The sequence below is a fragment of the Chiloscyllium plagiosum genome, unplaced genomic scaffold, assembly GCF_037043375.1.
Source record: "Chiloscyllium plagiosum isolate Xiang-an unplaced genomic scaffold, Cpla_swu_hap1 HiC_scaffold_23, whole genome shotgun sequence".
Lineage (NCBI taxonomy): Eukaryota > Metazoa > Chordata > Chondrichthyes > Orectolobiformes > Hemiscylliidae > Chiloscyllium > Chiloscyllium plagiosum.
In genome coordinates, this window is record NW_028270161.1 from 2,360,524 (window position 1) to 2,373,459 (window position 12,936).

Sequence of the window (12,936 nt, forward strand, 5' to 3'; positions counted from 1 at the left end):
CATTCGTAACAAAGCAGATGAACTAATGGCACAGATCATCGTGAATGATTATGATGTGGTAGGCATCACAGAGACGTGGTTTCAGGGGGGTCAGGACTGGCAGTTAAACATCCAAGGGTTTTCAACTTATTGAAAAGACAGAGAGGTGGGCAGAGGGGGTGGGGTTGCCTTGTTAGTTAAGAACAAAATTAAATCTATGGCACTGAATGACATAGCGTCGGATGATGTGGAGTCTGTGTGGGTGGAATTGAGGAACCACAAAGGCAAAAAAACCATAATGGGAGTCATGTACAGACCTCCTAACAGTGGTCAGGACCAGAGGCGCAACATGTACTGGGAAATAGAGAAGGCATGTCAGAAAGGCAAGGTCACGGTGATCATGGGGGACTTCAATATGCAGGTGGACTGGGTAAATAATGTTGCCAGTGGATCCAAAGAAAGGGAATTCATGGAATGTTTACAGGATGGCTTTTTGGAACAGCTTGTCATGGAGCCCACAAGAGAGCAGGCTATTCTGGACCTAGTACTATGTAATGAACCAGACTTTATAAAAAAAATCTTAAAGTAAGGGAACACTTAGGAAGCAGTGATCATAATATGGTAGAGTTCAGTCTGCAGTTTGAAAGAGAGAAGGCAAAATCGGATGTAATGGTGTTACAGTTAAATAAAGGTAATTATGAGGGCATGAGAGAGGAACTGACGAAAATAGACTGGAAGCAGAGCCTAGCAGGGAAGACAGTAGAGCAAAAATGGCAGGAGTTTGTGGGTAAAATTGAGGACACTGTACAGAGGTTCATCCCCAAGAAGAGAAAGATTATCCGGGGAGGGATTAGACAGCCATGACTGACAAAGGAAGTCAGGAAATGTATCAAAGAGAAAGGGAGATCCTATAAAGTGGTCCAAGGCACTGGGAAATCAGAAGATTGGGAAGGCTACAAAAACAGAGGATAACAAAGAGAGAAATAAGGAAGGAGAGGATCAAATATGAAGGTAGGCTAGCCAGTAATATTAGAAATGATAGTAAAAGTTTCTTTCAATACATAAAATGCAAACGACAGGCAAGCGTAGACATTGGGCCACTTCAAACTGATGCTGGAAGCCTAGTGATGGGAGATAAGGAAATAGCAGGAGAACTTAATAAGTACTTTGCATCAGTCTTCACAGTGGAAGACATGAGTAATATCCCAACAATTAAAGGGAGTCAGGGGGCTGAGCTGAGTATGGTTGCCATTACAAAAGAGAAAGTGCTAGAAAAGCTAAAAGGTCTTAAAATTGATAAATCTCCTGGTCCCGATGGACGACATCCTAGAGTTCTGAGGGAGGTGGCTGAGGAAATAGCGGAGGCGTTGGTTAAGATCTTACAAAAGTCACTGGAGTCAGGGAAAGTCCCAGATGATTGGAAGATCGCTGTTGTAACCCCCTTGTTCAAGAATGGATCAAGACAAAAGATGGAAAAGTATAGGCCAATTAGCCTAACCTCGGTTGTTGGTAAAATTCTAGAATCCATCATTAAGGATGAGGTTTCTAAATTCTGGGAAGAGCAGGGTCAGATTAGAACAAGTCAACATGGGATTTAATAAGGGGAGGTCATGCCTGACAAACCTGTTGGAATTCTTTGAAGAGGTGACAGTAGGTTAGACCAGGGAAACGCAGTGGATGTGGTCTACCTAGACTTCCAAAAGGCCTTTGATAAGGTGCCAACAGGAGGCTGCTGAGCAAGGTGAGGGTCCATCGTGTTTGAGATGAGCTACTGGTATAGATTGAGGATTGGCTGTCTGACAGAAGGCAGAGAGTTGGGATAAAGGGTTCTTTTTTGGAATGGCAGCCGGTGACAAGCGGTGTCCCGCAGGTTCGGTGCTGGGACCACAGCTGTTCACATTATATATTAATGATCTGGATGAAGGGACTGGGGCATTCTAGCAAAGTTTGCCGATGATACAAAGTTAGGTGGACAGGCAGGTAGTACTGAGGAGGTGGGGAGGCTGCAGAAGGATCTAGACAGTTTGGAAGAGTGGTCCACGAAATGGCTGATGGAATTCAATGTGAGCAAATGCGAGGTCTTGCACTTTGGAAAAAAGAACACAAGCATGGACTATTTTCTAAACGGTGAGAAAATTCATAAAGCCAAAGTACAGAGGGATCTGGGAGTGCTAGTTGAGGATTCTCTAAAGGTAAACATGCAGGTTGAGTCCGTGATTAAGAAAGCGAATGCAATGTTGTCATTTTTCTCAAGAGGGTTGGAATATAAAAGCACCGTTGTGCTACTGAGACTTTACAAAGCTCTGGTTAGGCCCCATTTGGAGTACTGTGTCCAGTTTTGGTCCCCACACCTCAGGAAGGACATACTGGCACTGGAGTGTGTCCAGCGGAGATTCACATGGATGATCCCTGGAATGGTACGTCTAACATATGAGGGACGGCTGAGGATCCTGGGATTGTATTCATTGGAGTTTAGAAGATTAAGGGGAGATCTAATAGAAACTTACAAGATAATACATGGCTTGGAGAGGGTGGACGCTAAGAAATTGTTTCTGTTAGGCAAGGAGACTAGGACCCGTGGACACAGCCTTAGAATTAGAGGGGGTAAATTCAGAACAGAAATGCAGAGACATTTCTTCAGCCAGAGAGTGGTGGGCATGTGGAATTCATTGCCGCAGAGTGCAGTGGAGGCCGGGACGCTAAATGTCTTCAAGGCAGAGATTGATAAATTCTTGATGTCACAAGGAATTAAGGGCTACGGGGAGAATGCGGGTAAGTGGATTGAAATACCCATCAGCCATGATTGAATGGCGCAGTGGACTCGATGGGCCGAATGGCCTTACTTCCGCTCCTATGTCTCATGGTCTAATGGTCTTAGGTTGGAAAGGCTGGGGCCGCTCTCCTTGCAGGAGATGTGATCAGGGGAACATCATATAGATATGTGCAAGATCATGACATGTTGAAGTAAGCTAGGCAAGGAAAATCTCTTCCAAGTAGTTGATTTTACAAGGACCAGAGGACACAGATTTCAAATTTTGAGCAAAGTATGCAGGGAAAGTGTGAGTAAGAACATTTTTTAACAGCGAATGGTAAAGGCCTGGATTGTTTTGCCCCTGAGGCTGGTGGATGTTGAAAGAATCAATGATTTCCAGAGGTAACTGGATGAGCAATGTGCAAAATAAAGTTACAGGCTGATGAGGATTGGGCAAGGGAGTGGAACCGTCTGGATATATCCAAGGGATCGAGAATGACCTCGAGGGCCAAACAGTCTCCATCTGAAGTGTAAATTACCCCATGTCGTTATACCATTCACTTCACTGCAAAAGAAATATTAGTGCTGTTCATGGCTGTTTATGTTCAGATGAGTTTTACAGTGAACTATATAAAGTGGTCACTGTTGAAATGTAGGATTTGAAGCAGCCGATTTACATACAGCAAGTTCCCACAAGTAGTAATATGATCACTGTCATAGAAACACAAAAACATAGAGAAGGGGTACAGGAGTAGGCCATTCGGCCTTTCGAGCCTGTGCCACCATTCAATATGATAATGGATGATCATGCAATCTCAGTATCCCATTCCACTTTCTCACCATACCCCTTGGTCCTTTTAGCCCCAAGAGCTTTGTCCAGCTCCCTCTTGAATATATCTAGTGAGCTGACCCCAGGAGTTCAGGTTTAAAACATTTAAAAGCTTTGTTGATGCAAAATGCTGTGCGGATATGCAGCAGTGACTCAAGTGTGCCAACTGAATAAGTGTGCCAAAGTAGAACCTCCAATGTACCAGCATTCATGATGGTCCAGTACCTATTTGATATGATCTCTGTGATAAATGGGAATGATCTCGAGCATAGCCCAAGGAAATTGATATTTTGTTTTTGGAATGGTAAAGAAATAAAATGAATTTAAATTCAGGCAAATAACCCGAGTGATGTTCTCTGACCTTTCTGATGTTTTTGTTCAGATCATCCAAGTTGAGTAGGAAGATGTGGTCCTTGGCTCCTACTAACAGTCTCCCTCGCTCCTCATCAAGCAACAGGGTCTGAAAATCTAAGCCTTCAGCCGAGCCGAGGAATTGGATGCAGCTGTTGGAGACCAGCAAATCTGAGAAAAGAACAAGAATGCTTCCATTATTGAAAATATTTCCAAATCCCTCCTTTGTTTCTTTGATGTGTGCAGTAGCACAACATGATCACAGCTGGTAGGTCTGCAGAGGTTCCACTTTTAGCAACTCCTTATTTGCAAATCTGAACAGATATGTTTTTCTGACAAGAATGAGAGTTGTTACAATCAGAAATTGTCACCCATTGTCCAATTTGAAAATACTCAATCCTGCTGTTGGTGTCTCATTGGAAAAAAAGACATTCACCTGTTGGCGGTTAGTTTTGTGGGCCAGCGTTTCTTGCCCAGAGGGCAGTTAAGAATCAATCACTTTGCTGTGAATCTGGAATCACATGTGGGCTACAGCAGGTAAGGATGGCAGTTTCCTTCCCTAAAGGAAATTAGTGAGCCAGATTTTCCCCCTCCCTCCTGACAATGATTTTACTGTCATCATTAGAGTCTGACTTGCAGACATTTATTGAGTGCCAATTCCACCATCAGCAGGATTCAAACTCCATCCTCAGAGCATTGCCTCAGTCTCCAGATGACTTGATCAATGGCAATTCCACTAAACCATCAGCACCTTTTGATAGGCTTGATGTCTTTACTTAATTTGGAAACAAATCTTTGTGCAGTGATGATACATGATATTTTTGATGCCATCAGTAATTCAGTCACTGACTGAGACACTATGAGGAGTAACTCACATCGGATTTACGATTGTTTTGGCCTTACCGTGATATTTCTCGTGGTCCTTCAAAGACCTGGTCGTGAAGCTATCTGATTCAGAGGAACCACCTGGAGTCATGAAGGCTGGAGCTTCGAGAAGGTGCAGTGATACGGTGGTATTCTGTGTAAGACAGCCAGAGCCATTTCTCCAGCAGATGGGATGGGCTCACCATTTTGGATTATGTCGTAGACAAAACTAGCTTCTCTATATAACTCTCAAATCTAGAAAGAACATCTCCTTTATAGAGATGCTCGGATCTGACGTTATTTGAAATGAACACTTTTTCAATTGTTGACTTTTTTAATCAGTAAATCAATACTGAATGATGTCAAACCAAATTATCAGTTGGTGGAATGTCTAACTTCTGACAGACTGCTGTTTCTCAATAATAAAAGGACAACAGAAGCTGTTACTTTCTCTCAATCAGTGGATACAGTGGATCGGAAGTTATGTCTGTCCCATTTAATCTCAGCTAATCAGAGCTGAATACACTGCAATGTTTTATCAACTGTTTTCCTTCAATGTAAAATGTCCCCTTTCCTAAAAAGACCATTTAAAAATTTCAGTGTGCTTCTTTATTATGTGTCCCCGCTACAGGAGACCTCACTGTTGTTTTTATTTCAATGCTGATTGACAGGTCCGAGTGGTCAGAGTCTCAGCAATTAGAATTACAGCCAATTGAAAGAAAAGCAGTGATTCCCTCACTCGAAGGTTTAATGGGACTATTGTCCTGTATCTGACATGGGGATATCAGGTATTCAATATCAGCTCAGATAAGGTTAACCTATAGAGCAATGAGTACAATACCTGTTTCCTTTCCAAATGACAGTGGATGTAAGATTTCCTGTGTCTTGTTTAGACCCATCAGTCAGTATTGCTAACCACTAAGTTGAAAGAACTTCAGTTAAAATTCATTTTCAACTATGATTCAAATCAGGAGTTATATATAACGTACCAGCATAATGTTTGGGATGCTGCACTGCTGTATTGCTGCATGCATTGGATTAGAATATTTGCTTCTTCCAAGTATCAACAATAAATATCTTCCTGCTCTGAGCAGATAGAGAACTTCCCCTCCTCAACAACGGCGTTCCTTTCCATTTGTTGTTTCTTTCCATTCTTGCCTTGCCACCTTACAGCCTTCAGCGGATTCCCTGCACTGCCCCCAATGCAGGGAGCTTGTGCTTAAAGGAGAACAACTGGAATTCTGAAAATGCCTTTCCTGACCTCACGATGCTCTCTAGTGTTTTACAGCTTTTAAAAACTCCTGTATGGGATATGGGCATCACTGGCAAGCCCTGCATTTGTTACTCATCTCAACTTGACTTGAATCAATTGGCACTCAAGCCAATTAAGAGTCGGCCATATTGCTGTGGGCCTGGAGTCACATGGAGACCAGACCAGGTGAGGATCATGATTTTGTTCCCTTATGGACATTAGTGAACTAGATGTTTTTTTTATATACCAATGTTGAGATTGGCTTTTCATTCCAGAATCTTTTCTTCTTTGACTTCAAATGTCACCACCTGCTATGGGTGCAAATCAAACCAATGTGGCAAAACATCAGTTTGGGCTTCTGGATCCAGTGACATTGCCACTACATCACTGAGTCCCCTCAATGAAGAATTTTTGAAGTCACTATTGTAATGTGGGAAACAATTAATTTGCACATACCCAGGGTCCGACAAACTAGAATGTGTTAAACATCAAATCTGTTTTATCATGGAAAAGACATTATGACATACTTGCATATACTGGCAGCAACATCCCACCTGAGCTAAATCAAAACTGAAAAAACTGTGGATGTTGTAACTTAGAGACAAAAATAGATGTGCTAGAAATGCTCAGTAGATCTGGCAGCAACTGTGGAGAGAAATCCGAGCTAACATTTTGTGGCGAGTGACCTTTCCTCTGTTCTGAAGTAGGATTACTCTACCTGAAACATTAACTTGATTTCTCACCACAGAAGCTGCCAGACATTGCTGAGCTTTTCCAGCAATTTCTATTTATGTCCCGTCTGAGCTGCTCTGAGGGTATCCACTCACTGATCAGTGTGCTGCTCTGATCCCAGCATTGATGGTCAGTTTTAGAAAGTCACTGCCACATACGTACCTCTGAGGTTCCCACACAAGAAAACAAACTGAGAGGGATCATGGACAGAAAGCTCCATGTATGAATGAACAGGGGCCCATTCTTTACACAACAAAATAATATATTCATGCACTGCACCAGTTTCTACTCATTGGAATAGGTGACAGCCTTGACCAAACTGTGTCAACGAGGCGTATTTAAAATTTAAACAAAATATGGCAGTTAACTGTCAATTTTCATTTAACTGGTGCATTCACCATGGCAAAGCCTCTGTTAAGGAGAGTGCAATTGCTAACTAATCTGCCATCTCATATGGTACAAATATTTGCTTTACCCTTGAATGTCTATTCATGCAAATGGTCCTGATGAGTGCAAAGTAAAACATTTCAACAAAGTGTGTCTTTTTCAGCAGGTTTTTTATGGCCAAATAAAGGTTTTTATGATGTTAGTTCAGAGACAACTATTGACCAGGACAATAAGAAGGAATTGCATAAATCTCATTTGAACCTGTGCTGTGATTTCTTGCATGTTCAGCTGAGTGGGCAGACAAGTCTCAGTTTGACATTTCTTGATGCAATAGTCCCCCTGACAAGATACTGGATTAGTGGTGCTGGAAGAGCATAGCAGTTCAGGCAGGATCCAAGGAGCTTCGAAATCAATGTTTCGGGCAAAAGACCTTCATCAGGAATGGCTTTTGCCCGAAACGTCAATTTCGAAGCTCCTTGGATGCTGCCTGAACTGTTGTGCTCTTCCAGCACCACTAATCCAGAATCTTGTTTCCAGCATCTGCAGTCATTGTTTTTACCCCTGACAAGATAGCATTGCACTAGATGGTAGCGTGGGGTTTGATTTTTTGAGCTCAAGCCTCTGCAGTGATTGGAATGAGGCTAATCAGGTGGACCTCATAGAACATGAGTTCCCTAATTGGGGCTATTAACCTGGTCCAATCAGGGAGCCCTGGCTGACAGATACAAACAGGAGTGTCAGGGGTTCTGCTCACTCTCAGAGCCAGCTCTGAGTTAGTTGGGACAGTGTGATGTACTGTGCATGTGCAAATAAAGACAGGCTTGGTGACGGGATACTGGCCTCTGTGGAGTTATTTCAGAACTCATTTTCAAACACAAGACCTAAACTTTCCAACTGCAAAGCAAAATATATACTCACTACCTCGTTTCCCTCCAAAACCTCTGATAAAACTATTTCTGAAGGTTTTGAAGCTCAGTCAAACATTAGTTATGGCCTTAGCATCCCCAGGAAATGTCAATGAAGCTTACTGAAATTGAAAGAAGAATTGAGGACAAGAGTGTGCTAAGCTACACCAAATAACCTGTCAATGATGCATTCCAGTTTGGTTTTAAACAATACCTGATAGGTACAGCTACATTTCTTTAAGTTAAAACTTTTTAAGACTTAGTAACTAAAATAACTTCAGACCATGATTCAAAAATAGATCTCTGCACCATTTGAAAGTTTTTATAGCTCCTCCATTAATTCTCAGTTCCAACACAGCAGGTCGAGTCCATTGGAACACTGAAAACGAGGTCTGTTTGTACTCAGCGCGAGTTGTAAATGATTCCACGGAGTTCTACTCCTGTGTGAGTTATGTTTCTGTCTGGAGAAAATGGTCAGAAATCACACAACATCAGGTTACAGTCCAATAGGTTTGTTTGAAAACACACACTTCACTCTGAAAGCTTGCGATTTCAAATAAACCTGATGGACTATAACTTGTTGTCATGTGACTTCTGACGTTGTCCACCCCAGTCCAAAACCAGAACCTCTATAAATAAGAACAGGAGTGGGATAATACACCCAATTCACTTTTTAAAGACCCCAAGAGTATACTATTTTGCAATAATCCAGCCCATAATCTTTACTGAAAGAAAGTGTTTCCACTGTTTTCAGCTATAAGTACAGTACTGGGAGAGACGAGTCTCTACATTTTAGTCCATTCTTAACAGGAATCAATCGGAATCAAACAGCTCGGCTCTGTGTGACATCCTGCCTGAAAGCCTCAGTCTTATTATTCCAGACAATAACTGCACTCCTCTTTATTTAGTCAATATATGTTTAGAACCCTGCATTTCTAATATTTCATTACTTTAATTATTAGTCTATCGAAATCCAAGCACATGTATGTGCCAATCACATTATTATTACTGATATTGTAAAAAAAAGTCAAGATAATTAATAGCTTTGTAATTACAGTGAATTTAATATGCGAATGAAGTATTTGACATGTTGCCTGGGATGCATTTGCAAATGTTTAATTCCTTATATTTAATCCTTACATTTATATACACTGAAAGCCTGAGAATGATTTTGGAAGGGAAACAACAGGAAAAGTGCTGATCATTAACTACAAGGTATTTTAATTTTTAGGGTAGAGACAGTCACAGTGTGTGTACTGTAGGCTCCATGGTGCTAATGTTGAAGGGCAATTTGACATTAATTAAGAGCAATATCTTCAAGTTCTTCTTTGACCCATAAAAAATACAAACATTTGAATCAGCACATTGCCAAATAGTTGTTGAAGAGATGGCAGTTCAGAATTTTTTTACATAAAATTACCCAATGAAGTCATTAGGGTCTTTTTTAAGCTTTTGGTCACATCTGTCAAAACCTACTGCAGATTAACAACTGATCAAAGAACTTTGTCAGTAACAAAATTAAGTCAGATCCCAGGATGGTAACAGGCTTCCTGTTACATTTATCATTGACATCTGGAGTCATGGTCAGGGCTGTGGGCATCTTGCCTTCACCGATAATATCACCTTCAATCAATCTTCACTTTCTCCATACACTGATGCTATTGTACAAACAAAAAATGTAAAGCATTGAGCAAGACGGAACAATATTGAACAAGATGAATTTTTTTTCCCTGCTAACTCCGGGTGCTGGCTCGGTGCCCAGCTGAGAGCTACATTTGCAAATGGTGCCACGAAAATAAGAAAAAACAAACATTGTCACATTCAGTCGGCGTTTCAATTGAAATGAACCCTGGCTTCACATTTGTATTTATTTATAAGTGTTGCAGCACATTTCAGACATTGACACAGTAACATCTGAAGACCTGACACTTGCACAGCATTAGAAGGCATGACAACCTTTACAGCAGAGAGCTCAGCTACTTTTAATTTACTGAAGCGATCACCCTGTAAAACATGATCCCCAATGGGCAGGCAGTTACCTGAAACACTCTAGAAAGTTAGAGTCTTCAATTGGGAAATTCAGTTTGCAATCCCATTCTCAAAATTTACACAGACTCTGGCCACAGAGCAGTCACTGGAAATATTGGTTGGTCTGCTAAACGACAGAGGGAAACGATTTTGCCCACTGTCTGGTGTGCTGAGTAGGAATCATGAAGAAACTCAGGGCTGGTCTGCCACATCACTCCATGGAACAACATGGATAGTTGTTGCTGGAGTTCAAAAGGGCATGGCATTTATTAAGCACAGCAGTCAGACAATGCAGACTGGATCTAGGTTGGAGAAAGAGGTAAATAAACAGAGCTGCTGTATAACAGTCATCTTTGAAAATCTCCTAGTGTTACCTCCTATAAGGACTGAATACAAATGGCAAAAATCAGAGGAGAAAGGTCCAGTTTGATCATGCAGTTCTTCCGATAACACTTTGCTTAAAGAGGGTCAGTGGCTATTTGCAAAGGGAAATATTGCTTGAAGAAAGATGCCGCTCATGAAAAGAACAAAACAAAAATGACAAAATGCATTTCAAATGAACATTTTGTTTTTTTGTACAAGATTTGATTAACTTACACACAAAAATATCAGTTTATATTACAGTACTTACTAATGCAGAACAATTACTCTGATTAACAATTTTAAATATAAAAGCACTTTGAAATTTTAATTGCTCTTTTTGAATTTTCTGGATAATTCTGACAGTGGATTTTTGAACTGGCTCAGATGGAGGTGACAGCATCAGGGAAGGGTCAACTTCAAATTGCTCCAAATCTGACTTCATCCAATACAAGTGATGCGTGAATGAAGAGGCAGCTCTTTCATGGGAAGTTTGAACACTTAATTGTTCAGTGCTTGCCTGAATGCAGCAGAAATAAATGCTAATTAGTCCACAAGCCCCAAGAGTAATATTATTTAACAGTAACAGTTACCTGATCAGATGTCTACAAACCCAGCTTGACGTTTAACTTTTTTTTGCCTTGTGCTACCAATTACATCAAAACAACAAGACAATAGATAAACTAACTTGTGTAGTGGTTTGGAAACAGCTGGCTTATTGACCTTTACAATTCTGAGTATTAGAGATGAAAAGAAAACTTGAACAAGATACTGCCATAGTACACAAAAGGGGCTGGAAATGATAGTATCCTTTGGGCTGTGTGCCACTGTGCTTTACAAAGAATGGATGTTATAAATCAAAACAATTCAGAGTGGAACATGGCACATGCATAAAAAATTACACCCTTTCTGTATTTTTCCATTTTAAATATTTAGCCCTTGGTCTACATACCTGACTTGGAATGTATTTTGCAAGCATTATGTTTACTACTATCATATTGAGTTGAATTTTCTGGCAAATTCAGTGATTTTCAAAATTTAGAGAAAAAAGGTTTGAATATTTGAGAAATTCAAGTAAGTGATGGGGCAATGGCTTAAAGCTACTGAGAATGGAGAACACATGGTAAGGCAGACCGAGAGCTGAGCAGGATCAAGGGGAAATGATTCGAAATCTGATTAATATGAATTTAAGGATCTTCTCTAAGTAGTAGGCCACCATAATATTTCACACGTTCACAGGTACTAATTAACCATAGTGACAGTTTTGACGGATGAAAACATAAAACCATGCCATATAATTCATTTAATGTTTTCTATATAAATATAGATTGGGAAATAAGGTGTGGATTCATTGAGGACAGTGCTCACAGTTTGGTTACTATGGCAACAAGGTAGGAAACAACAACGGATAGTCGAACCACCCTTACGAAAAGCAATAGATGAGGCTGAGTAGTAATTTCAAAATTGTGATTGAGAAATATTTGCCAGACAATGGCAGAAAGGATCTGTAGCAAAATGGTAATTAGAATTAGGATACACACCAGCCAACGAATAGCAGACAAGGTGAAGGAGCTGAAAGGCCTACTCTAGTTGCTATAACTCTAACAGCTCCAGACAGTCCGAGGGTTATGAAAAGTAAAGGTGAGTTAGTTATTAGTACTGATTTTAGTGCATACATTTCAAAGCATTTAACCACTAGAGGTACAAATTTGTAGCAAAATTGAAATATTTACAGACCAGAAGCCCCATCATGTATGTGCGAGCTGAGATAGAAGAGTCCGGTCTAATCCCAGATACCTGTGCTTGCTCTCCTGCCCCTGTTCTGATACCTCCAGTTCATTTCTTAGAGCTTTCTAAAAGCAATGAAGCTTCCTGTCTCTCCCTCTCTTTCAGGTGGTGAGTTTCCAAATACTCTCCTTTAATCATTCTATCAATTACTTTGAATCCACATCTTGCTTATTGATCTATCTGCTGAAATAGATTTGTCATATATCATTCCATCAAAGCCTTTCAGAATTTTATACATCCCAAATAAATGACCTCTCAGCTTCCTCTACTCTTTCATCAAAGCTGAAATTCCCCATTGTGTACTTTTTAAAAATTCAACTCAAATTAAATAATTCATTGTTATAAGACCAAATAACTCCATTAGTTCTCTCCATCTTGAGACAGGTCTTACCCAAAACATTAATCATCTCCTTCCCATTCACATTGTGTGGAGGTGCCAGTGTTGGACCAGGGTGGACAAAGTCAGAAATCACATGACACCAGGCTATAGTCCAAAAGGTTTATTTGAAACTGCAAGCTTTCAGAGCGTAACACCTGACGAAGGGGGAATTCAAGCTCACATTCCTGAAATGTATTGCTCTTTTCCATCATCACCTGTCTGACTGACCACTGATGTAACTGCGGCTATAAGAATGAAGCTACACAGATTATGCATCCTTAGACACCGAGCCATGTTAGAGATCTGTCTAATGGAGTGCTACTCTTCCCT

General features: G+C 40.6%; 1 protein-coding gene across 6 annotated transcripts in view; it reads right to left on the minus strand.

Moving 5' to 3' along the window:
* LOC122561883 (semaphorin-3D) overlaps window positions 1-12,936 on the minus strand; it is a 356,084-nt gene that overhangs the window by 208,669 nt on the left and 134,479 nt on the right. For all 6 annotated transcript variants that reach the window (XM_087999320.1, XM_043714212.2, XM_087999319.1 and 3 more), the window contains exon 3: window positions 3,922-4,082. In XM_087999320.1, the coding sequence (XP_087855446.1) occupies window positions 3,922-4,082 (161 nt within the window). The remainder of the gene's footprint in view (window positions 1-3,921; window positions 4,083-12,936) is intronic.